General features: G+C 42.9%; 1 protein-coding gene across 4 annotated transcripts in view; it reads left to right on the top strand.

Annotated features, from left to right (window-relative positions):
* The window catches only part of CACNA1I (calcium voltage-gated channel subunit alpha1 I), a 292,566-nt gene that overhangs the window by 119,185 nt on the left and 145,581 nt on the right, over positions 1-27,800 (top strand). For all 4 annotated transcript variants that reach the window (XM_081877575.1, XM_081877574.1, XM_081877577.1 and 1 more), the window contains exons 3-4: positions 20,782-20,894; positions 21,905-22,038. In XM_081877575.1, coding sequence (XP_081733701.1) covers positions 20,782-20,894; positions 21,905-22,038 — 247 coding nt within the window. The remainder of the gene's footprint in view (positions 1-20,781; positions 20,895-21,904; positions 22,039-27,800) is intronic.

Consider the following 27,800-nt stretch of genomic DNA (forward strand, 5'->3'; position numbering starts at 1 on the left):
CAAGCATAAAATTACTCTCCTTCCCATACTGTTTATTTATATTAAATATTTTTATGCCACCTTTCTGCCACAAGCGGCTTTTGAAGTGGCTCTCAAGAAAATAAATATATATCACAGCAGTAAAAAAATGTTACAGCAGTGAATAAAATTAAACCACATCCCTAACCAACAGTAAAAGCAAAGCAAAGTAGAAACAGCAGCGACCTTAAGCACAATCTGCATTAAAAATATTCCTGAATCACAACCTATTAAGAAACAGCTGGAATAAACAGAGCAATCTTCACCCGGTTTCTGAAAGGTAGCAAAGCAGACACCTAGTGGATCTTCCTTGAGAAAACGTTTCATAGTCAAGGCAATTAGTCAGATTACCAGTGTTACTAATTAGTCTGGTTACTAATGGGAGTTATTATATCTTATTGCATAACAATAATAACTCCTATTAGTTCATATTTTGATCCAGCTGAAGTTTCTGATAATTTTTCAAAGTCAGTCCTACATGTGCATAATACATTGGCACAGTTATACTAGGATGCTGATGGGAAGGTCATTTCTTTGCAGTTTGGCAAGCCAATCAAAGTTGGAAAAAGCAATCAGAAGAAGAATAACATACCAAGTGAGGTGAACTGGGGCATCCCAAAGTGATTTACACTATAAAACACATAAATACACCCCGCATATAAAAAAAGCTTACATGATTGAATATATATAAAAAATTAGACAACAGTTACATACCTTAAAACAGTGTAAAACAACAATAGCACATACAAAAAATAAGTTGAAATCCAGTACAGGTAAGTAATTCTTATGCCCACTGCCTAGATCCAGCTCAGAGTTGAGGTGAAGGAATTTGCAATTTAAATGCCACCAAATCCAGGAAATGCAAACTTCAATTGATCCTTACATTAAAATTTTACCCAACACCTTCATTCTACTTTGTATTAAAAGAAAGTTGACAACTGTACTGAATTATTCTGGAAGCATTTCTGCTTAGCATTATTATTAGGGCTTTTCTACCTACATGTTTAGGATCTTTCCTTCCCGCTCTCCCCACCCAACACCCAGGATTGCCAGTTTCCTGGAAAAATGTTGTAGATCAATAAGTAGTAGATGTGGGTTAAAATGCATAGCAGTGAGATGAAATATATGCTTTTAGAAACTTAGTAGAGAGGTATATTGAATTGTAGCCCTAATTAATGATGGTAAATTATAAAGGCTAACATGTATGCATTTGAAGGTCAAGCTAAATAATATTTATGTACCTATTCTGCCTCTGCTGACAGAATTGGGGAATAAGGGGAATTGGGATTACACTTAAACTGGAACCAAAATTCTTTGCTGGCCTTTGGACCATGTTGCCAATTTTTAACTGGTCAGTGGCCTGCAGTCACACAACATACTGGACATCTCATGAGTGTGCCTGTCTAATGCATGACAGTCTCTCTCTTCCCATATACCTTTTCTTTGCCCACCTTCTTGGTTGAAATCTGAATAGAGCATCTCAAAGCGTTATCTGCTCATGGAGACAGAATACGATTTCATATCCTAGAGAACTCTCCGTAGCCTGCAACCCTATTGTGCTTACCTGGGAGGAAGACCCATTGAGCTTAGCAACCCCACAAATTTTGAATGTGCTTCCATCTGGGATCCATTGAAGAACCCTAAAGAACCATTTTATTTCCCTGGCTTTCTCTTGATGACTTCTTTTATTTTGTGGCTGATGGATTTAGCTGTATTTTGGCTTTTAATATTTGTGGCTTTTAAATTGTTCCTGGCTTTTATTCATTAATTGTAATTATTTTCTATGGCTTTTCTTCTGTGTGCCACCTTTGAGAGGGCTTTAGACTTCAAAGCTGTCTATAAATATTTCATATACAATTAAAGAGGACTTACATAGACTTGCAAAGGATTGCATCATTAATCAGACTTTTCATATGCCCCATAGACATGGTAATCCCTGGTTGGTCATTTGAAATGGGGCAAAGGCCGAGGAGGCAACAGGGGCTAGAGGGGGGTTGTGAGGAGGAGAAGCAGAATAAGGAAAGAGGGACATGATTTGGGTGGTAGTTTCGAGGCCCCTTTTCTCTGCAAATGACTATGAAGAAAAAATGTGCACTATGAATGCAAATTTCAGATAAGAAGCTTATAAATCAAGTTGGCAAATTACACAGACTCTGAAATCAGGACCAGGATGGTGAGTGCAGAATGTGAAAATAAATAAATAAAAATGAAATGAATAAGCAAGCCTAAAGTACTTGCTCGTATGAATAATAGGAGACTTCAGTTACCCAAATGAGTTGCTTGAGTGCCCATTATATGCTGTAAATCTCCTTATGTAACAGTTCCTTTTTTTGAAAGTAAGAGCAACAGTAGCACATTCCCAAGGTGAATTACGATTTTCATAAATGTGTTACAGGTGAACAAGATGTAATGTTTTCACATGTCCAGCTGATCTGAGTTGTAGCCTGATTGTGGGGGAAGAATGGGGTTTGTAGTTTTTTAGTTGTCAGTCTGTTTGTCTCCTTGGCCCTGGCTGAGCTAGATTGTTTTCAAATCTGCAGCAAGCCAAACAATTCTGAGCAGCATCTTGATTCCTCTTCTTATGGTCACTAGGTCAAGCTTTTATCTGGGTCAGCTGGACCCCGACTGCTGCCAAGATATTTGACAGCTCCATTAACTATACATGATTATGTCTTGTTGTTCCTGTTATACAGGCAAGTTGAATCCATAGCCCCAGTTCAAACTGAAGGTGTCCCCTACATAGAGAGACCATGATAACATGTGGTGCTGCCCTTGCAGAACTGTTGCAGAAGATGCACTAATTGTGAGAATTGGCTCCTCTGCACTATGGCTGTCTGCTTAGCCATAATGTTTTGTGGAGTTGTGGTGGCCTTTGTTCTGAGCTACTATGAATACACAAATTGCCTCAGTCACATGAATGGCCCTCACATGGAAGAGCTAGTTCTCACAAGCAGTGCCTTTGCTTGAGTGGCAGTCCAGTGGCACTTGCTTCTTCTGACTTGGTTTGCACATAATGCTAAACCATGGTTTATTAAACTATGTTTTATTTAAATTGGAGCATGTGGTTGTATTCAACTAAGTATTACCCAGAGCAGACTCATTAAAATTAATGGACCCACATTACTGATGGCCTTTAATGTCAGTGGGACTACTTTGAGAATGATTAGCATTGGCTACAACCAATAGTGTTGTATGTGAAGCCTGTTTATCAGGTTAACTATGGTTTGTTTACCAGCAAACCACAATATGAAGCACGGGTTTCTTGTTGGCTGAGAAACTTGGGTTGCTTTAACCCAACACCCTTTTCTAACCGTACTGTGTTTGACCATGCACCCCAGACACTCATCTGACTACAAAGGCCTGAGGCGAGAGTAGCTGGGAAATAAAGCAAGCTTTGGAGAAACTAGCTATGATTTAAGTGATCATCTTTGGGACAGGTTGTCATTAACTTGTGGCTTGTTAAGTAATGGCATAAACAAACAATGGCCAACAAACACATCAGAATAGTGGGAAGCCTTGGTTTCCTCAGTCCAAAATAACTGTTTCCAATTTTCAACTATTCTCGTCACTAAACCATTGTCTGTAGAAATCCTTTTTCTAAACCACTTCAAGCAGGTGTGCTTCAGGAATTTTGGATTGTCCTTTTCCTAACTTGCTAAGAATCAAAAGAGAGTTTTCAGAGAAATTGGGAGATTCTCAGTAGCAGTGAAGAAAATAAAGTCCTCCACTTATCTAGCTAAACTCATTTGACAATTTTCAATTATAATTTCATAGTCATTGTCTCATGCCTTTAATATATTCTGCCTGCTGAGATATAACTTTGGCCCATCTTTGCCTGCCTTTAGGAGATCCTAGAAACTTCTAATCAGGCTGTAGTTTCAGGATACCTAATATCAGTGCAGGCTTACAAACAGCCACTTGCCTGGTCAGTTGTGGTAAGTGAGAATTGCCTAGAGACAACTAAGCAGGGAAGCTTTTGTAAATAGGAAGACAGTCAACAGTTTAGGCCTCAAATGCATTTCATAGCTCACAACCTTTTTGTAGAACTTACAGCATGGGCTCACCCTGTTACCTTCTCCAACCTGGTGCCTCCTACATGTTTCGGTCTACAATTCCCAACTTCCTTGACAACTAAACCTGCTGGCTGTTGCTGATGGGAATTGGAGTTCTAAACATCTAGAGCAGGCATCCCCAACCTTCAGCCCTCCAGATGTTTTGATTTACAGTTCCCATCATCCCTGACCACTGGTCCTGTTAGCTAGGGATCATGGGAGTTGTAGGCCAAAACATCTTGAGGGCCGCAGGTTGGGGATGCCTGCTCTAGAGGACACCTAATTGGGGAAGGCTGTCATAGCAAAGGCAAATTATGTCACTGCTGAACAGCTCTAGTTCAGTGTTTTTGTGTTTTCATCTCTCATTAAGGACTTTGTTTCTGGAAGCCTTTCTAACTTGTTGCAGTGCCACCTTGTCTGGTGGGAAGATTAGTTTATGAGGCAGTTGATGACATGACTGGTGAAAACCTACCTTTCTACATCTCTTGCCTTCCATTTCCTGATTACACTGCATTATATATCCTGCTGTGTAGTCTCTTCTCCAAAAGCTGGAATTATGACTCTTTTAAAAATCACATTTTTATTTCATTTTTTCCTGCTACATTGCAATTGCACTAATAAAAAATAAAATAAAAAGCAACTGGTGTGATTGCTTTGGCTGCAAAGAGAAAACAATTAATTACAGGGCTGGTTTGCCAGGAGAGATCAGGAAATGATTGATTAATGGGCCAATTTCAGTAATGGCCGTGGCCCAGGAGGGAACAGGAAATGACTTATTAAAGAGCCATTTCAATAATGCCAGGAAAAAATAGGAGCCGCTTCACACACCACAAATTAGGAGAACCTTTATTGATTGAAGGCTGCAATCTAAGCAAGTGTTCTGGAGCACAATGGAACTTACTTTTAAGTAAAAGTAGTTATGTTCTTGCCTGTGGAGATGGGCATTGCGGGATTATTATGGGGAATATAAGATATATTAAATCCTGTGTAGAATTTAAGCTTCCAACTTTAATGTCTACTTTTAATTGCTTTTATCATCACCTAAAATATCCTATAAAGATATTACAGGATGTAAGTATTTTAAATAAAATTCATGATTATCTTTTGATGATGCACAGATATAGCAATAGTTGTTGCTGACACCCATCTGTCTTGGGAGAAAATAGAGGAGTGCATTTTGAGGGGTGAAGTCAAAGTATTGGAGGTTGTAGCTCCTGCTCACTGCTATGGAAACATGCCCTGACTGCCTGTCTCCAGACACTGTGATTGTCTGCAAGGAATTCCCACATGGCAGAGTTGATGTTGGCCGCCTTCATGTCACATTTGCAGGCATCTTTGTAGCATGGCGTTGGTCTGCCAATGGGCTTAGTACCTGAAGCCATCTCCCCATAGAGCACATCCTTGGAAATCCTGCCCTCTTTCCTTCTGTGGACATGACCAAGCCAGCATAGATGTCACTGAGGTAGGAGTTCAAACATTGGGAATGTGGGCTTGGGGGAGCACATTTGTTTGAAACGTTGTCCTGCCATGTGGTACCCTTGTAGAAGGTGTCAAGGCTTTGCACCTGACGGTTGTAAGTTGCCCGCAATACAGTTCCACAAAGCAGCGTGCTCAACATGTAAACCTGGTAGACCATCACCTTGGTATTGGATGTTAGCATTGCATTCTCCCATACCCGCTTGGAGAGATGAGCCATTACCGTAGTTGTCCAGCTCAGCATTAATGAGGAAGTTGCTAGTTATGCTAGAACCCAGGAAGACAAAATTATCTGCCGCCTCAAGCATGTGGTCACCAATGCTGATACATGGAGTGCTGGCTGATGGCTAACAACAGTCAACAGGCTGAAAATCTGCATTGTTGTTGTTGTTTAGTCGTTTAGTCGTGTCCGACTCTTCGTGACCCCATGGACCAGAGAACGCCAGGCACCTCTGTCCTCCACTGCCTCCCGCAGTTTGTTCAAACTCATGCTGGTAACCTCGAAAACACTATCCAACCATCTCGTCCTCTGTCGCCCCCTTCTCCTTGTGCCCTCCATCTTTCCCAACATCAGGGTCTTCTCCAGGGAGTCTTCTCTTCTCATGAGGTGGCCAAAGTATTGGAGCCTCAGCTTCACAATCTGTCCTTCCAGTGAGCACTCAGGGCTGATTTCCTTAAGAATGGAGAGGTTTGATCTTCTTGCAGTCCATGGGACTCTCAAGAGTCTCCTCCAGCACCATAATTCAAAAGCATCAATTCTTCGGCGATCAGCCTTCTTTATGGTCCAGCTCTCACTTCCATACATCTGCATACAGTAAAGCTATAATCACATTAAGCTAGTAACTAATCCTGCAAATAGAATTCCTTGCCATATGATTCAAGAAGCTGGGTTATTTCCTTTTGTAGCAGCAACATCAAGGTGAAGTCTGCAGATGTGGGTGTGAATTTCCACTGCACCGCAAGAACAAGTTTGCCCAAGCGCATTCTCAGGGAGGAAATGTTTCTGAACCAGCATATCCAGTAAAAAAATAAGAAATAGCAGAAATGCAACCTGTGTAGTATACAGGGAAAACAAGCATTTGAATTTACAAAATGTAAACTGTGTAACTTGGCCCTTGGAATCCTCCAAGTTTTCAGTGTGTGAAAGCTTTCCTTCTCCTCCAGTATGCTTTTCCCATTCATTTGTTTATAACAGTTCCCAAGCTAAAACCAGCAGCACAAATTTTTTTTACATGATTTTCAACAATACAAGGCAGAAGTTGCCAGACTACTATTAAAAAATGGTCTAGCCTGTTCTACTGCCTCTGGAGTTGAGTGTTATTACCTGTTGGTGTCTGGTGGTTATGCTACTATGAAAAACAGTGGAGTGGCCCACTGCAGTGCATTGCTTAAGAGTGCTAGACTAGGATCAGGAGTACCCAGCTTCAGATCCCCACTCAGCCATGAAGTTCACTGCGTGACTGTAATAGATAGGCTGGATGCAGAGAAGTGGTGGGAGGCACCATCTGGGAAACCTCCATGGAAACCCCAAGGGAAGAAGGCTCAGTGCCAGTGGATTGGTGGTGGGACGGTGATGAGTGGTCAGAGGGAGGAGGAGGAGTTGGACTGGGAGGAGGAGGTGTTGGAAGCTGAAGAGGTAATAGGGTTTAGTGAACAGAACGAGTCTGTGGCATAGAGCAGCCAGAATCAGAGGAAGAAGCAAAGGCTGGAAAGGAGGAGGGCTAAAAGGCAAAGATGAGGCAGGTTGCTGAAGAAGCCAGGGGGGTCTCCCTCTCCTGCTGCAACCAGCTCCCCTCTCCTCTGGTCTCCCAGAACCCATAGGGGTATGAAGAGGATGCAGCATAGACAGACCAAGCCATCAGAGTTTCAGATTGCTTGGGAAAGACCCAGAGGAAAAGGAGACTTAGGCAGCTGTGGGAGAGCGAGGGCATTCAGTCCTTGCAACTGACTCATTGGGGCAAGATCTACTGGAATGAGTTGCTGTGCTCACTAGGCCTGTGCTGTTTCGTTTCTTTGAATAAAAGTTAACTTTACTGATAGTTTGTGAACTATTGCTGACCTGCTCTTGAAACCCTCCCTGACAGTGAGCTTGGATCAGTAACAATCACTAAGTCTAACCTACCTGGAAGAGTTGTTATTTGGATAAAAAGTGGGGGCAGCCACTGAGCACCTTGGAAGAAATATGGGATATAGATGCAATAAATAGGTAAAGGTAAAGGGACCCCTGACCATTAGGTCCGATCATGGCTGACTCTGGGGTTGTGGCGCTCATCTTGCTTTATTGGCCAAGGGAGCCGGCGTACAGCTTCCAGGTCATGTGGCCAGCATGACTAAGCCGCTTCTGGCAAACCAGAGCAGCGCACGGAAACACCGTTTACCTTCCCGCTGGAGTGGTACCTATTTATCTACTTGCACTTTGACGTGCTTTCGAACTGCTAGGTGAGCAGGAGCAGGGACCGGACAACGGGAGCTCACCCCATTGCGGGGATTCGAACAACCAACCTTCTGCTCGGCAAGTCCTAGGCTCTGTGGTTTAACCCACAGCGCCACCCACGTCCCTTATGCAATAAATAAATGCCAGCAAAAACAAAAGTTGGTAACCCTCCTGCATAAGGCAACTTCATCTGTTCCTAAGCAACTTGGCTGTGGATGTGAATGAATTGAAGAGGGAGGAAGAAAGTGCACTAAAAATCAAGTGAAGGGATAAAATGGATTGGGAGTCCCACACCTGCAACTTTAGAAAGGGTGGCTAGGGAGAGAAAGAGCAAACTGTGGAAGAAGCCCAGAAAAATGGGAAGAGAAAGATCACTCTTCATACCAGTGCTAAACTTTGGAGGGATGAGGAGGCAGGGAATGGCCTGGAGGAGGAAAACTGGGAACTTTAAAATGCACAGTCAGCAAGGAGGCAGCTGAAGATCTAATTAGAGGCTCATTTCTGTCAAACTTTGCTGGAGTCAACACAGAGTTGCATCACTGTTAAAGGAGGCTGTCAGAACAAAACAAGCAAAGCATGGGGAATCCCCTTCAGCGATTATGTGAGCATGCACATGAATTTATCCAGGCCAAAAGAAATATCCTTTACACATGAAAAATTCAAGAAGTGTGGCTAATGGAAGAGACTAACTTTGCCAGCTGAATAGTCTGAGGGATTTTAGGATGCTCAAAAAGGCATCTGCTGAACAAATAGCTAAAGATATTAGGACAAATAGTAATCTTTTAATAGAAAATGAAGTTACCTGTTAGGCTGTAAAGCAGGCAGGCAGTCAAAGATGATAATGATATATCAGCAAAGCTAAGACACTCCTTAGCTCTTGGTTCTTTTCCTCACCAAACAGAATGAGTACAGAAATACCTATTTCAGTGGTTATTCTTCTCTGGGTGATGCCCTCAAGTAAAGTTGCTTTTGCTGCTGTGCTGATCTCACAAAGGAAAGATGCATAACAACCGAAGTTCAGAATTTGAATTGGGTCTGCCAACTGGATTATTTTCCAGCCACAGGTGTTGATAGAAAGAAAGCAGACTTATTGTATAAATCCTGGCTTGGAATTTTATCAAAAAAACTGCTTTGGTACTGGGCCAGGGCTAGACAATGGCCAATTCATGGCCAGCCAAGACATTTTGCTCCATAGGATAGATCAGCAGATCATTATTCATGCTTGCCCCATTGAACATACTGGGACTTGACTTCCAAGTAAACATGCATTGTAAATCCTGAAGACCGACACCAGCTAAGGTGGCCAGATGCAAAAGGGAACAGGACTTCCTGTACAAGAAGAACCTTGCTGGATCTGTCCAAAGGCCTATCTAAACCAGCATCCATTTCTCATCCTAGCCAATCAGTTGCCTATGGAAAGCCTAAAAGTAGGGCCTGATTGCTCTCTCCACTTGTGATACCCCAGCAACTGTTTTTCAGAGGCATGCTGCCCTCAACAGTGGAGGGAAAACGTAGCCATTGTGGCATTGATAGCCATTGATAGTCTCCTCCTCCAATAACTTCGTCTAATTCTGTTTTAAAGCCATCCATGTTGGTGGCCATAATTACATCTTATGAGAGTGCTGTATGAAAAGGAAACACTTTGTGTACAAGATGGAGATGTTGCTTATAATGCAATCCAAGAGAGATCTTGAGAGGGTGTGGCTGGCATGGGTAATGCTGAGCTAGTTTGACTATTGAGGCAGCTTCCTAAGTTCCTGTGCTCTGACAGAAGGTATAAAACTCTCATCTGGAGTACACCATTCACCAGTTCCGTCATCTAAAGCCCCACTAACTGTCATCACCTCAGCCTGATCTGTGCCAAGTTTTCTTTTATTGGCCCTCATCCAGCACATTACTAATTCTGGACAACAGCTTAGGGATTCCACTGCCTCATTGGTATTTGAGAAAAATGAGAACTATTACGAGGAGTCATCAGCATACTGATGACACTAAGCTCCAAATTCCCTAATAACCTCCAACAGTGGTTTAGTGTAAATGTTTTAAAAGCATATGGAAGAAGACAGAACCACAGGGCAATTCCCAAAGCGTAGAACAGGAGTTCCCCCAACAATACTTTAGGGCCATTTGGCAGTAGGAAAAGGGCATTTCTCATTTTCAGAACACAGGTTTTGCATGCAGAAAACCCCACATTCAGTCCCTGCTGGCATCTACAGTTAAAGGAATCAGGTAGCAGGTGGCATGAAAGACCAATGCCTGAGACCCTGGAGAAGATGCTGCCAGCTTGAGTGGGCAGCAGTGGACTAGATGACCAACACTCTGACCAAATATAAAGCAGCATCCTATGTTCTTCTGAAACCTACAGAAACACTGCAGAGCAACTCCATCTACAGTGGTACCTCGGGTTACACATGCTTCATGTTACATAGGCTTCAGGTTACAGACTCCGCTAACCCAGAAACAGTACCTCGGGTTAAGAACTTTGCTTCAGGATGAGAACAGAAATTGCGCGGTGGCAGCAGCAAGAGGCTCCATTAGCTAAAGTAGTGCTTCAGGTTAAGAACAGTTTCAGGTTAAGTACGGACCTCCAGAACGAATTAAGTACTTAACCCAAGGTACCACTGTATTTCCAATCCAGCCAGGTGATCTGAAAGGATATCGTGGTTTATGGACTTGAAAGACCTTGACAGGTTCAGAAGACTAAACAAGGGCACACGTGTACATTGGTAAAGGGCATTCACCAGTGCAACCCAGGCAAAGGATGGAATGTTGTCTCTTTCTCTCTACCCATTCCATTTACAAAAGCCTACTGGACTAGCTGCTGCATCTTACCTCAGCACTGACCTGGAGCTGCTGGCGAGCTTAGGGCAGGTCAAACAGCGAACACGGCTCCCTGCTGCTTCCAGCCCCTGACTGTTTAAAGGGGTATGGTACTACTTTAAATGTAGAATGCAGATGGGGCCCATGTCAGAGTCAGCCGAGAGGTATAAATGAGGTAAGTGACTTTGACAACGTGTTTGCTCAAACCACAGAGGTTGAAAAATGTTTTGTCTTGGTCTCCACTCCCCACCCAGTTGCAGAGGAGTGAGGAGACCTGGTGTCTACTGAAAGCCTACTCCCCTCCCCCCCTCACAACCACTGCCCCAAGTACATAGGCAAAGAAAGCCTTTGTCCGCAAGAGAAGGGTATTTGAGAAGGAAAATAAATTAGACATTCCTATTCACCCAGACTGACAGATTCAGACTGTGCTGGTGGTGGAGGATTTGTCATGCTGTCACCTGTATTGTATAGAAAACTGGCCAGGATAAGAGAGAGAGAGGACAACAGGATGAGTGGAAAGTCAGTAAAATGGTGAGAAGGCAGCCACAGGAGACATAGCAGAGCCCTTCACTGCCTAGAATTGTCTGATGATTTAACATTCACACCACAAGCCATTACTTCTGCTCTAAATGAAATATTAACTGTCCTGCAGTAAACTCAAGGCATCCTGTTCCTTGTCTAGGTTCTTTTATGAGAAGAGACAATAGAGGGCCAATAAGCTACCAAGGATGCTTTGCTGTATTTTATTTTGAAAACTGGTTGGGAAAAAGAAATCCACGTTTCAGAGGCCTTTGTTAGTCAGTTTTCAGGAGATGTCTGAAAGTAGGCAGGGATTATTCTTGCTGAGCCTCTACTGGCAGGGAGTTCCACAGGGCAGGGCCCGTCACATGAAAAACCTGGTCTTAATAAAGGCTGAGCAAATCCCAGCAGTGCCCCATCAGAGGATCTCCATGACTGAAGTGGAGCATAAGGAATCAGGTGGTCCTTAAGACGCTATGTGGGGTTTTGTGAATTAAGACCTATTTAAATTTGCTGTGCGTGTACGTAGATGCTTTGTGCTATACCCGTGATGAAAGCTTTCCTAGAAGAAAGGCCTTGGTGGGCTAGTTGCTGCCCATCTATTGCTCCTCTCTGGTCCAATAATCCAATCAGGAAGGTCATTAGTCTCTTTATATTACAGGTAGCAGAAGTTGGATTGAGATCCAGTGCTTTGTGTGATGGCTGTTCCTAACAATTCTTAAGTTTAGTACTTGTGAATAAACCTCAGATATGAATTAATTGTGCTGTGGGCCTCGCATGATTTGTGCTGTTTGTGTGTGTTTGTGTAGATGTTTGTCTCATTAAAATACACATATGGGGGCCAAATCAGCACTGGCATGTATTTTAAAGAGAAAAACACCTACAAAAATACATGCATAGAAAGTTCAAATGATTTTTTAGCCAGGGAGATCTGGTGGAGTGCAAAATGCTGGAAGTTTCTGGCTACATTCAGTGTGTAATTTAAGGGTTAGTTCTGTTCCGAGTGTTAGCTACCCAAGGGGTGTATGTGTTGTTGTGGAGGAGCTTTTCCTCTGTCTGGTTGGTTGAATGTCTTTCTGTTATATACAAAGTCTGAAGTAAAAAAAGTATAAATCTCTTCAGTTGATATACTGCTTCTGCTCTGTTTTCCTCAGTTAAGTGTTATCAGGATTTCTTTTCTATCTGGATTCCGTCTGCATTATTTAAGTAATTTTTTTAACACAAAAAAGGATTGTTTGACGTTGGCGTGAGTCTAAGTGAAGATATGAACCTAGCTTTTCCAGGTCTAAGTATAGCATTCAGTGTACTGGATCACAACGTTCACACCCATGAACCAAACTACTAGGAAACGATGAAAAGGTTTTTTAAAAATAGATTGAGGTGGGGTTAGCTCAGGGATATGTTACAGAATTTGATGCTGACGCACGTATGCATTATCACTGTTTTATGTTCACTCCCCATTTATGACCTGTAATGTTTCTGGGACTCTTTAAGTGTCTCAGATGTTATGGCTTTTAGCAGTTGACAGTCCCAAGCTCTACCCATATATTTCAGAATAGAAATGATGGCCTTATTAAGAGTCACAGCTGGATCCGAGCCAATCAGTAGCTGAGGGGAGAAGCAAGAGGCGATTGGCAGTAATTGTCACCAAAATGGAAAGGGAATTATGAATCTGGTTCATACATGTTCTTTCAGATGGAACCAACTGCAGTGACTTTCGCCGAGAAATTAAAATTAATGGTCTTCCTTTCCGGACCATCATTTTATTTATTCATTTGTATTATGTGGGAATAAGGTGCTGAGCTACTGGAGCAGAACCAATGCAGCAGGAAATAGAGGACTAAGAGAAAAGTAGGAGGGGAGGCATTTGATCCAGAAAGAAGAACTGCAGAAGGGTTTTAGGTGGAGTGTGTAAATTATGGTTTAATTGGAGTAGTCCATCTTCCAGTCACAAGTTATTATAAAATAAGACATAAACCTTTGTTTCCTTAAGGACATGGACTACCTGCAAACGGATGGTATTTTAGGAAGAAACTTCCCCTTAGGGTGCGTGATTACATAATCGTTCACAACAGGGTTTCTTGCAAGTTCCTGTGAACCATCTGGTGCATGTCATCACCAGAAAGAGGATATTGGTCCAACAGACAGTCTAATCCAGTGTGACAATTCCTGTGTTCTTGGCTTTGATTATTTATTTATTTTAAATACTGCCCAGCTATAGAGACCAGCTCTGTCTCAAAAGGTTACCGACTTCTGTATGCCTCTGGGTTCCAAAATACAAACTAATAATGAGAGGAGGAGGAAGAAAAGAAGGGAGGGAGGGAGGGAGGGATTTAGCAGGACAGAGAAAAAGATTAACAGCAGGAACGTGGACGGCCAGGATGGTGGGAGCGAGAAAAGGAAAGTTCATTGCTAATTAGAAAACTTGAACTGAGGAAAGTTAATTAGTAATGAAACTTCTGACTGAATGATGTGGATTTTGAATACCGTCTTTGTCAGAAGTTGAAATTAATTACACGCTTAGATACAGGAGAGGGTTTGGGGGGTGGCGAGGGGGAAGAGAAATAGAAAGGGGTGGAGAATGAGATACAGCAAAAAGCAGGATTATAAACCTGGTTCAAGTTTGTTGCCGTGGTGACTAGAGATAGTCCCTGTGGCTGACAGTGGTGAGACACATTGAAGGAAGCAGATAGTTATAATTAACCCTTTCTGAACGCTCTTGATTCTGTGTGTGTGTGTGTGTGTGTAGGTGTGTAGGTGGATAGGACATGGAGAATAGGATAGAATAGACTTTATTTGCGTAGCTGACAGGCCATAGCATCAAAGGACAAACACCGACAAAAATACATTACGAATATAGTTACCATAAAATCTTATGACCTATTAAAACCCTAGGTAGAAGCTGGATTATCATTCATCCATGACCCTCTGTCCCATGGGCGGCGGCCTTTTCTCTGATAGATTGTTCCAGGTCGGTTAAGTGAATAGACCAGCCAAATTGAAAGATTATAAATATAAATATAACCTCGGAGGGATGGTCAGGACAGGGAGAAAGATAATAATAACCAGATGCAGATAAATTAATAATCTCAGTACTTAAAACTTGGCAGAGGTAATAAAATAATAATAATAAAATGTAATTATAATAATAATAAGATCCTAGGCGAGGAATCCGGGTGACGACACTGATGTCATTCAGATAGCAGCTCTCAGTCTCATTGCTCTCTCGATAAATTTGGCAACCTTCTCTGTTGTCGAGCTGTTCTGGTCGGCTAGGAGTGAGAACAATTTGGCTTCACAAGAGCGGCCCGGGATGGCAGATAGGAGCGGCGTGATGGTCTCTTCCCTGAGATCTTTATATAGGGAGCAAGACAAGAGAACGTGTGACACAGTCTCTACGTAGCCAGCTCCACAGGGGCAGAGCCGGTTCTCGAATGAAATTTTTTGATATCTACCTTCAAGAACAGCTGAGGGTAACATATTTAGTCTGGCCAGTGTAAAGGCCCACCTGAGTTTTGGAATGGTTAAGGTAGACAAATAAGGTGCCCGAAAATCAAAGTGGGAGGGGGGCAGATAAGCGTACCAAGCACTAAATTTCTTAATATAGGCCAGATTATTCTGCTGCTCAATATCCTTCATGTGCTGGTCAATAAAGGTTTTTGCCTTGGGGAGACCCACTTTCAGGAGATGCTGTGCTTGGAGGCCACATGTAAGTAGTTTTTGATGCACTACTTTGGACCACCGACTTCTATGAGCATCTCGTGCTACTAGAGGTAGTAGTCCGGATGGGTTTAAATTTAAGCGAAGCCAATAGTTGAATGTTCTTAACTAGGTAGGACATGGAGAGAGATTTACAAAGTTCTATTTTTCTCACTTGACTTCTTTTATCTCTTGTCATTCCTTTTGGACATGCTGGAATTGGTCATATAAATATTTAAGCCCCCCCATGACTGATACGCCTTTTCACTCAATTTATGCTAAATTTTGCCTGTGGTGCCACAGGCTGAAGGGTGTGTGTGAAAGTCACCCACTGCCCCATAGGGACAGCAGAGGATTCTGACAAAAACAGGAGTGGAAATTGTCCAGAATGAAGATCGATCCAGCAAATACAATTGGTTTTCACTGCCTGCAAATGATACATAATCGATTATGTCTCTGTGCCCAAATTCGCATTGTGTTTCCTCTGAAATGAATAGGGTGGAATAATGTAACGGCAATGTAACTTATGTAACGAATGTAATTCATTACGTAATTTATGTAATTTCACCACAGCAGACAGCAAGATGAATAGAATAGTTTTTGGCAGAAACCCAACGGCAGCAGAATGGAAACAGAGCTGTGTGTGTCGACCACAGGGTGGAACAGAAAGTGATGCCCAAAGTTACTTGAGAAGAGGGATTGATTGTTAAAATACTTAGAGCTGTATCTCTGTGAGGGGAATAGGGGTCTCCTAACAACTCCCAGGGCCCATAACAAACTACAGTTCCCAGGATTCTTTGATGGAAGCGAGGACTGTTTCAAGTGGCATGATAATGCTTTCAAGGTATTGTGCAAATGGAGGCTTAGCATATGAGAAGAGCTTTGCTGGCCTATCTAGTCTAGCATCTTGTTTCTCACAGTGGTCAGCCAAGTGGCCCTGGAAGTCCAGAAGCAGGAGAAAAGCCTCTTCCTGCTCTCTGCATCTCAGATGAAGCATTTAAAAGGAATTTTACACACACACAACTTGGAAAATCTATTAGTTTCCAACCCGTTTACTCACTATTTTTTAAAAAGAAAGTCTCATTGAAATCAATGGAGCTTACTTTTGAGTAGACATGCACAGGATTGCCCTGTTGAAAAGGCTTCATGCTTCCATGTGACTGTCAAAGTTAGATGGTGTCTGCTGCTTAAGTAACTGCTGAGAAGATCCTGCTGATCTGACCAACCTGTGTTACTCATTTTGTAGTTATGTATCTGTCCTGAGGTTTATATATTTGGTATAAATTAAAATAAAGTTACAGCGATCTTATCCTGGTCATCTATGTGCATTTCACCATTGAAGTATCCATTCTGCATCATTAGACTGCCAAATGATAGTCTGGAATGCTTTTTCGCAATCTTCAAACAATTTAACACAGAAAGGAGAACTGGCACAGTGTATTGCTGCCTCTCCTGAGCAAAATGCAGGGCAGAGGACCATTGAGTTTGGCTGATGAAACATTCCTGGACAAAAACCGAAGCCAAGGCAGATCAGGTTCCGCTACCAGCTTCTCTTCCCTGAGGGAACGTACATATGTTTGTTCCAAGCTTTTGGTGGATGGAAACTGGAACTGTTCCTATTTTGCAATGCCAGTAGGAATTCAAGATGTCGGGACAGTTATGTTGAAAGGAGTTCCTCATTTTATGGTTGCTTATTTTAGAACTTAAGAGGGTACACTGTAAATTATGTATAGACCTTATATGAGAAATGTAGAACTTTCTGGAACATATGCTGCAAGTCCCCAATTCCCTTTATATAGATTGGAAAAACGAAGCCAAGGGCAGGGAGCTGTATATTTCAAGAACTTATGGAGAGTCTCTCTCAGTGAGTCTTCTTCTCAGAGATGCATCTTAACTGCACTCCTCCATGGGATTTCCTCTCCTGCCCACAATGTCCAGAGTTAAGGGGGCAGGTTTTGCCCTGCCATGGTAACATCCGTAAGTGTCTGCCCTTTCCTTTCTCCATAGTGTTGAATTAAGCAATCACTTAAATGGGCAAAAGAAATGGGGTATGTTTGTGGACATCACTGGGATGGGAGACTCAATCCAGTACTATACATACACGTGTGGGAGCAGGTGGCACTGTGGTGTAAACCATTGAGCCTCTTGGACTTGTTGATCAGAAGGTCAGCGGTTTGAATTTGCGCAACGGGGTGAGCTCCTGTTGCTCTGTCCCAGCGTCTGCCAACCTAGCAGTTTGGAAGCACACCAGTGCAAGTAGATAAATAGGTACTGCTGTGGTGGGAAGGTAAATGGCGGCCACTGTTTAGTCATTCTGGCCAAATGACCCGGAAAGCTGTCTGTGGACAAACGCCGGCTCCCTTGGCCTGAAGCGAGATGAGCACCGCATCCCATAGTCACCTTTGACTGGACTTAACTGTCCAGGGGTCCTTTACCTTTTAACTTTACCTTTTTATACATACAGTGGGCTGCTGCACGTGTATTTTCCCAGACTTAAAAGCTTTGTTGATGTGTTTGGGAAGAAGACAAAGGGCAGCAGGGGTCTGGATTCAGCCTTCCCAATTTCCCCAAACCAATGATCAGTGCAATACCACATCCAACCAGAGATACGCTAAGGGTGTTTGCTTTTCTGTGTTCATGGTCTTAAAATGAATCAGGGCAGTTACATGCAATTCAGTCCCATTAGATTCAGTAGCATGTGCATCCTTTACCACTTTAGGATTAGGACATAAGGCTGCAAGCACATCTGTTTGGAAGGAAGCAGGTAAGTAAATGCATTCAGGAATGAACTATCAAGTTGCATTCCTCTATTTGCTTCTCCTTATATCTTGCTCAGCCTATTTGCTATTCCCACTGAGCAACAGACTCCAGTGTATCTTAAATCTTCCTCAAAACTGTGCATTCTAGTAAAACCCAGTCTCCTTTTATCTGTATAGATGTTGATTGTAATATTCATGGGTTTCGGTAGCTCTTTACAAGGAGGAATAATAGGGGCTTTATTCTCATTTAAATGAAATTTAAATGTATAAGCTACAAAACAAAGGGCATTAAAGCACTTTCATTGAATTTAGGGCTGCTTGCCAGTGCAACAGCAATTTAGAAAACTTTTAGCAGAAATGTAAATCTGGATTTAGGATAGTTCAGTCTGGGAAGGGGGAGAATCAGTGCAGGATTATATAGAATAAAAAGGAGTGTAAATAATAACCCATGCTTTTGTGTGTTTCCAGTGCTTCGTAATACACAAGGAGAAGTGGCATTTAGTGAAATCTGCAAAGTCATTTTGGGTGGGGGGGACTATAAGAAAACTACAATAAAATGACTCCGAGTCTCTGGCTATTGATTATTAGGCATTATCTTGGTATGAGCCTCCAGAAATGAATGTTTTGCCATTTAGTCTGATAAGCATCTGCCAGGGCAACATGGAAAACAATTACAAGGGCTATCAATCCTCATGCTTTAGGATGTTTACTGATTACCAGCTGGGGTAAAGAAACATATTTTTCCCCTAGTTAAAGTGTAGCATAATTAAGCCCATTATGGAAGTTACATCCAGCTTTGGTCACTGTTGGGAGCAAAATAACGGTTTAGATGAACCAGTGTTCTGTTCCTTCCAGTGTGGCAATTGGAAGAAATTAGTATCCCTAATTTCTTGTGAAAGAGAGGAAGAGAATAATCATTTGAAAGCAATCTAGTTTTCATTGGCCTCCACTGTAGGACAGACAATTCCTCCAAACCATTCTTTCCTCTCTAATTTCTTCAATCTATTGCTTCGGTGTGGACATATACCTCAAGCAGGCACATCTTCCTCATTTGCTGCTGAGAAATGATTTACAGAATTTTGGATGCAGAAAGGGGCAGCCAAAATGCCTAAGGGTCTGAAGCAACTCCCCTATGGGGAAAGAGTTTTGGGGAGAAAGTCAAGTAATTGTGGTATGGAGATGAAGATGACATGGTATGGAGAAAGATACAGATAAAATTTTATTATTATTATTGTTACTATTATTATTATTATCAAACAGAAACCCAGGGGCATCCTGTGAAGCTGAATGATGGGAGATTCAGGATAGACAAAAAATAAGTGTTTCTTTAAGCAGCACATGGTTAAACTATGGAACTCACTGCCACAATTTGTGGTAATGGTTGTTGCCAACTTGGACAGCTTTAAAAGAGAATTATTCAAATTCAGGTTAGGGCTATCTATGGCCACTAGTCAGGATGACCTCCAGGATCAGACGCAGTATGCCTCTGAAGACCGTTTGCTGGGGAGCAACAGCAGGAGAGAGAGCTGTTGCGCTCATGCCCTGCTTGTAGACTTCCTAGAGATATCTGGTTGGCTACTGTGGAAAACAGGATGCTTGATTAGATGAGCCTTTGCTCTGATCCAGCAGTTCTTAAGAAATAAAAAGATTGCACAAAAATGGAAACGCCAGTAGAAGGGGACAGGGCTCAAAACATTGGGATGTATTGATAATGGATGGATTAATTTACCAAATTAGAAGTCAGCATAGGAGGCAGAAATCCAATTGTTTTATGGAAGCCTCATGCCAGTGCAGTAACTCAGAGCAGGAATAGCATTTCTCGTGTCCGGTATCCACACTTTCCAGAAACAATGGATGACATTATTTGTTTCCAACAAGCTTTCCCAATTGAATGAATGTGTCACTGCCATGCGTGTCTACTTTGTATTGTTTTTAACATTAATTTGCTGTTATTTTCCATGCTGTTTTAAACTGGTTTTTAGCTGTTTTTATTATATTTTGTACTTCGCCTTGTATGTATGTGGAAGGCAATTAATAATAATATTGTTTGGAAGTACAACCTCTGAACTTGGCCCTCTTCAGGCGCTGTCAAACTCATCGCAATGATCACTCAAGGGAGGAGAGCAGAACTATGCACATTTGCCCTGACCCTCTCCAAGGCTGCTCACAAGTTGAAGGCATGTCAGCTGCAGGACAACCTGCCAAATTCACATAGGCAGTTCCCATGAGCTGAAACCTACATACATTTGGCAGATTCCTTAGCTGCAGACGTGGCTTCAACCCATGGAAGTGGTTGGCATGGGGTGTTAACACACAACCCCACTTGTCTGCCAATGCATGAAGAGGGTTTATATGTTTGTACCAAGTGTGTTGAATGATACTGCTTTTGGTTGATGTTGTTTGATGCTAAGTGAACCATAATAAATGTGAGGAGAATTGTAACTGTGAGTTATATTTTGTCATTTGTGGGGCAGGGGGGAGGGTTGTTTATTGAGTTTTCTTAATGGGCGAGATGGAAAGAAAATAAATTGATGCTATAAAAAGGGGAAAGAAAGAATAGTACTCATATAAACCTACTGTTCTGGTGTTCTTTCCAGCCTATGCATGCAGAATGTCATAAAAAATATGTTTATTATATCTGGTTTTAAAAAGATTTATCAGACGCTTAAAAATTGATGTTTGTGTTTTTCATGTTGAATATTGCATTCAGATTTGCATTCATACAGGACTTTGCTTTACTCCATGTGATTTCCTCCTTCCTCCATCAGCAATCTGAAGTGGTTTTACTCAGGAACAGATTTACCACCTGATGTATAATTTGTATGAAGCCCCTTTGGTCCGGTGGTGTCCCCGCTGCATAGTCCGAAGTGAGGTGTTTGAGGAATTTGTTTTTGTTGCGTATGCGATTTGTGTGTGTTTTAAATGCTTTTATTCTGCCAGAACTTGGACTTAGTTGCACTCTTTGTGGCTGAGTGTTTTTCCTTGACTTTATTTCTTCCTCCCACTTGGTTTGAGTTTGTCAGTATGATGGTGATCCTACTGAATTGTGTGACCCTTGGGATGTACCAGCCTTGTGATGATATGGACTGCCTCTCCAACAGATGTAAAATTTTGCAGGTAAGTAACTCCTTCTCCATAATGGCAGTAGGTGAACCACCATGTTGCCCCCTCTAACCCACCCGCTTGGGGTTTCTCAGACTGCCAAGCCACTCTTGCTTCAGAGTAGATTGGTGAACCCTTTGTTCTCAAAACTCAGGAGACTGGTTTATCACAAGACCTTCCTGTGGGCTTCTACCATCTCCCTTCCTTTGCCCTGTACACAATTAACACAGGCAACAATGCTGTTTCTTCCCTTCTCCCCTACAACAGAAGTAGCCACCCTCTTCCTTGCCTGCCTTGGCAATACTTCTGGCTTGTCTGTCTGAACCAGCACATCTGCTTTTGTGCTTCCCAATGCAAGACTAGACCACATTGCTGCTACAAGAAGTGACTGCTGCCATTTACAACAATGAAACACCCCAAATACAGTGTAGAAGAATGCTATGTCAGTGTATGTTTGTGTCAGGGAACTGCCATCAGCTCAGAGCCGGGAGGTGGAAGGGCAGTTGTGTTATAGGGAACCTCCGAAAATCTTGCGAAGCAGTTCCTCCTCTGGCGAGGAGGGAAGCCCCACCTCCAGTGGAGAGGAAGTGGTGGGAGCAGGGGATACTAGGGAGAGCCTCAACACCAAGCCTGAGCAAACTGGAGGGGAGGGAAGTACCCCTTTGTCAGCACCCATGCTGCACAGTAGGTTTAGGCGCAGGGAATGGAGGAGAAGGTTGGAGGTCACACGGCTGTTGTGCTGGAGGAGGTATAAGGACCGCCCACTCCCAGTTTCTGCTAGCGAGTGAGCCAGACATGAACTTGCGATGCTCTTCACAGTAAATAGTTTGCACTAATAATAAAGCCTGGTAAAGACAGGTCGGAGTCTTGCCTGTTTGCTCTCGAGCAACCACACCAGCACCTGACAGTTTGTTCTGAGTATTGAAATTAAGACTTGCTTAAAATGTTGTGAAGTATAAGGTGGAGGGGAAATAGCCATGGAGACAAGTTGAACCCCACCTCACTTATTCTTATGGGTCTTTCAGGTTTTTGACGATTTCATCTTCATTTTCTTTGCTATGGAGATGGTTTTTAAAATGGTGGCCTTGGGGATCTTTGGCAAGAAATGCTACCTTGGAGACACTTGGAACCGGCTGGATTTCTTCATTGTTATGGCTGGGTAAGTTCCTGCCTTCTTTTTGAAATTCTGAGAACCGTTGGATAAAAGCTGTCAATATGGGAACTGGGCACTATCTATCAGTGTGCTTTGAACACAGTGCAGGGCCAAGCCGAGTCTGAATAGATTCGAATCTCATATACTTCAGTCTGTGGTCTCATTGTTCCTCTTGAGTTGGATGTAAATAGGCTGCATCCAGGAGAATAGCCTGTCTGGAGCTGGGTGGTAGGTTCACTCAACTCTGCCCTGCCCTGATACCATATGGCCAGCTCTCTGTAAAAGATGGATATGTGTTGTGGGGGGAAATGCAATAAGTCTGTGCTTACAGAAGAGACAGAAACACATGTATTCCCCACAGAGATCCCTGTAATATATGGCTCCCCTCTGGGCATAATTATGGGCACTTGCTGGAAAATATAAGGCACGGAAGTAAGGCAGGTGGGAACAGAGAAGAATTTCCTTGATCAAATCGGTGTGGGTTTTTTTTTAACAGTGTTGGCATTCAGAGCATCTTCATAAAAAAAGCAAACCCATAACATTGTGCTTCTGCCTTTGCATCCTATTGGCCCACCTAAGCACACCTCAGGGACATGTTGACATTTGAGTGTTTTTAACAGCCAAGTTGCTATAGTAAAGTGCTAGTTTCCACTTCACGTGTCTCATTCCACCCTGAGCAAGGGGCCCACAAGGATTTGCTAGTCAAATGGTTGGTGAGAATTCACTGCCTGCGTTGGTGGGCACAGCTTTGCATAATAGTTTCCTTTATAAAATGGGCTATATGAAGGGGAGAGCGTTGTTGCTCCGAGGACCAGACTTCCCTCTCCATCCTGTAAGCATGCATAGAAACGCTTTCCCCCCTCACCATTGAGAATAATCATCTATCACCTGTATCCGCAACTCGCTGGCTGAACTGGCAGTGGGTTCAAGCCTGAGCAGACAGCAGGCCCCGTGCATGAATGGCTGCAGCATTTATTTGCTTGTATTCAGCCTAGTGAGTCAGCACAGCATTGCCAGCCACCTGGCTTATTTTAAATCAGCCTCGGTGCTTTATTGCCGTCTAGCAGCTTCTGTTGTCCTCGCTGTTTAGTCCAGCCGCAATGTTCAGCGCTGGCCAATTTCAAATGTCATACAGTCAAATTAAGTGGCATGTGCAAATGAGAAATTGTTTTCCCCTTTGAGAGACGCACCAGTCCTAAGCCCAAGGCCGGCCATTTCTGCGTGTGAGCAGATAATATTCCCCATCATACTGAACCAAGAGTGAGCAAACGTCTGGGTTATAACCTCCTTGCAATTGAAAGTCTGGGACTTTGAAAGATGAATTTAAAAGGGGATCATTAGGTGAGTTCATAGAGGAGAAGTCTGACTACTGGTAATGATGGCAATACATAGCCTCCAGCTACAGAGGATGTGTGCTACTGAGTCCCAGCTGCTAGAGGATAAAAATACTGTATTTTTCGCCCTATAGGACACACTTTTCCCCCTCCAAAAATGAAGGGGAAATGTGTGTGCGTCCTATGGGGCGAATGCAGGCTTTCGGTGAAGCCTGGAGAGTGAGAGGGGTCGGTGCACACCAACCCCTCTCGCTCTCCAGGCTTCGCAGACCTCTCTGCAAGCAGCGGAAGGTCTTCGGAATTGATTTCTGGATCCTTAATACCTGTCAAATAATCTACAGGTAATCCAGAGGGACCTGGGTGGCAGAGGGACCCGGGTGGCGCTGTGGGTTAAACCACAGAGCCTAGAACTTGCTGATCAAAAGGTTGGCGGTTCGAATCCCCGTGACGGGGTGAGCTCCCGTTGCTTGGTCCCAGCTCCTGCCAACCTAGCATGTCAAAGTGCAAGTAGATAAATATGTACCGCTACCGCGGGAAGGTAAACGGTGTTTTCGTGCACTGCTCTGGTTCGCCAGATGCGGCTTAGTCATGCTGGCCACATGACCCGGAAGCTGTATGCTGGCTCCCTCGGCCAATAAAGCGAGATGAGCGCCTCAACCCCAGAGTCGGTCATGACTGGACCTAATGGACAGGGGTCCCTTTAACTTTACCTAATCCATGGGTGGGGGGGGGGACAAGACAAGCAGTTGGCCCAGTCAGAAGTCAATGAATCCCAAAAGACTAGGAGCAGCTGAATCTAGCTGTACCCCAAAATGCAGTTCAGCCTCTTATGCCAGCTCCAGAAAGACGTTTGATATAAATACCATCTGTTGTTAGGAATTCGTTTTCCCCAACAGTGCCTGCCTGCTCAACATATTCAGTCAGGCACTATCTCACAGCCCGTGGGTAGTTTAGCAGCCTTGTTCCAACAAGTAGTTCAACATCCAAAGGCCCTCAACTTCATCTGAATGAAATCTATGCAGATGAGCCTGCAACTGTACAATGGGCTCGGTTTGCACATGTGCCCTGGTCAGCTTGCATATTGCTATGCCATCCCAGTGATAGGAGAACATATGCTGGGAAAGGTTATGCTGCACAATCAAGGGCCGGCACACAATTTCCTGAGCAGACACGGCAGCCATCACTGATGCTAGACATTGCGTTGACATGACCATATGGACTGAAACAAAAGCTTCAGAATGCATTTCACTCATTTCATGGTGATATTTAAAAATGTCTGACCAAAAATGATTATGTAGGGAGGAAGAATTGTAGAATTGGAAGAGACCCAGTCTAACCCCCTGCGCAACACAGGAATCTCAACACATGGTCCCCTATCCAATTTGAAAGCATACTGGACCCTGCTTAACTTTGCAAATGTGCTAGCAGTTCTATGGCTACAGCACTATGAAAGCTCCTATGTTCAAGCACTAGAAGCAAGCCACACAGGTATGTTGGGAGAAATCCCATTTTCCTCCACTGCAGATCTTTCCTTCCTTCCTTCCTTCCTTCCTTCCTTCCTTCCTTCCTTCCTTCCTTCCTTCCTTCCTTCCTTCCCTCCAGCATCCATTCCCTTATTTCTCAGTCCATGTTGACACAGCATTTAGTATTCCTGTGCATACATGAAAATATCCAGTGAACTTTAGGAAAATAATGTTCCACCATTCATTTCCATTTCCATTTGGTCTTCTCCATTTCACAGCAATTTGCTTGTTTTGCAAGAGTCTTTCCCCCATTTCAATGGCTACTGATGTGAAACTTTACATTTGTTGTTAATGTACATTGTGGCATGCAACAGACGCGCATAGCTCAGCCACCAACAATTCATTTACTTTCCCTGTGTGTTTTCTTTCAAAATTAATGACTTTCAAGAGGGGTCGCACTGTTAGTCTTCCGGAGCAAAAACAACTAAGACACCATAAAGACAAAGTTAATAAAGTGGTTAATGGCTCATCACAAAGTCATCCATAGCTGCAATTCTCACCATGTCTACTTAGAAGTAAGTGTCATTGAATTCAGTGGGGCTTATTGCCAGGTAAATGGTGTTAGGATTGCAGCCTATCTCACTAACTTAATTTCACATTTCAGTATAAACTCGCATCCTGTCTTGTTTCCCTCACTCTGGCACCAGGCAGGGCCAGTTTAGCACCCTGCTGATATTTGCTCATTGTGTCCTGTATTGTATGAATTACTCCTGCCACTTAATTGCATATAAATCCCTTTTTAAAAAAAAAATTGCAGCACTTTATTTCATAAACATGTATTCTATTCAGAAAATAGCCATGTGTGCGTATGTTCATGTGTCTGCTGAAATATAATGGCCCAAGCTAATTTCCATCTGAAAAGAGCAATAATGAATGATGCATTCCATTGGTTTTTAATATTCACAGTAAGAAGCATTCCTAACCCATTTTACCTCAGAGTAAGGCTCATTGAATTCGGTGGCACTTTCTTCTGAGTAAACATGGCTAGGATTGCAGCTTTTGTGCACTCAGTCTTTGTCTAGCAGCAAACAACTTACTCAAAATCAACAAACAACACTTCAGAAAACAGAAAAGCAATGAGGCATCTCTTGGGACATCACCAATTATATATGAATGACTATTTAAATAACATATATTGCAGAGTAATATATGTATGGATGCCTTTTTTTGTTTATAAAAACCACTTTTGCTGTAGAGAACTGAGGCAAAAATTGTTCACAGCAAGAGCCTGTGCCATGATGGGGGGTCTAATGAGCAGATGGAAGGAAATCCACATGACATGTGCACCTACCAAAATGACTCCAAAAGCCATTGCTTCTGAATGGTACCTTGGAACTGTCTTCTGTTGCTCATGATTCTGCCAATAAACTGATAACCGTTTATAATAAGCAAAAGTTAACTCAGAACATACTGAATCTTATCACATTGGAGGGAAATGTATCCTGGATTAATTGGACCTAGGATTGCGCAAACCACCATCTCTTTAACTGCATTCTGGCTCATTCCTGCTTCCTAGCAAATAGCTCATACCAACTTCCCTTTCCACCACACTCCTCATAAGGTAGGCCTCCTTCACATGTAGCTGTGATAGCCTGTGTGCTAGTGCTTGAATTACAAGAAGCCAGAGGAGATCTGGGCCCGTTTCTTTTGTGCCATGCCCCATTAGATACTGTTTTCAGAAGTCTACCAAAGAACGATAGTCATTTCCCTTACAGTTCAAGTCAGGATAGCTCAGTTGGTAGAGCATGAGACTCTTAATGTCGTTGGAGCCCCACATTGGGCAAAAGATTCCTGCATCGCAGGGTGGTTGGACCAGGTGACCCTTGTGATCATTTCCAACTCTGCAAGTCTATGATTCTATGACTGGTGGGAGCTGTTTCCTCGTGGAGCACTCCCACATGACTATGGGGTGCTAAGTTGCTGATGGGGTCCATGAATGTTGCTCTTTCCTACATGATTGAAAGGGTGGGTGCTGATCATGAGGGAAAGAGCCACACAATTGGCCCTGCTGAGGTGTTTGCATCAGTCATATGCAAACAGCAGCAGTAAATGACTTCCACAGCCACGGATCATATATATAAGAAGATATTGGAAAGACCTTGTTCCATCAGCTCCTGAAGTCAGCCCAATAATATTTTGTGCCATACGTTTTCCATTAACATTTAAAAATGTAAGCCACCTCCGGTGCCTCGTAAGGAGCAAATGATAAACAAATATTGGAGTGGAAGGAAATGCTGACAACCTGACTTTTAGGATCCATGCTGCAAAGCACTCATTGGAAGCAATCAGCCTAAAACACCCCCACACCCCCACACACATGCAGGATATCTTAGTAGATCACGAGACTCTTAATCTCAGAGTTGTGGGTTCAAGCCCCACGTTGGGCAAAAAGATTCCTGCATTGCAGTGGGTTGGGACCTCGTGGTCCCTTCCAACTTTAGAAATCTATGACTCTATAGCATTATCAGAAATGAGAGACAGAAAGGGAAATGTTAGGTGTGAAATTACCTTGGCATTTCAAAAGTCAAACTCCAAAGTTTCAATCATTACCTTTGAATTCCCAAGTTTACTTTGGGTGGGTGGGACTGAAAAGAGAGGTAGCGTGTTCTCTTTTGAGAAGAGGCTACAGAACAGTAGACAGCTGCAATATCTCTGTCTGTGGGGATCATACCCTGTATGAAAATGAGGCATAACAACAAAACCAGTCATTTGCGGATATTGTTCCACTGCAACGTGCTCTAAGCTCTTAAGTTAGGTCTAGCTATAAATGTAAACTAAAATATATAAAACAACCCTCCTGGCTACATACATAAGAGCAGATATGCCTATTTTGTTTACTCAGCTATCTTCCTCGTCTTCTCCCTCCCGCAAATTTCAAGAGTTACAGTTTTACCTAAATAAATCCCACTGT

This window comes from Podarcis erhardii, assembly GCF_964252035.2.
Source record: "Podarcis erhardii genome assembly, chromosome: 10".
NCBI lineage: Eukaryota > Metazoa > Chordata > Lepidosauria > Squamata > Lacertidae > Podarcis > Podarcis erhardii.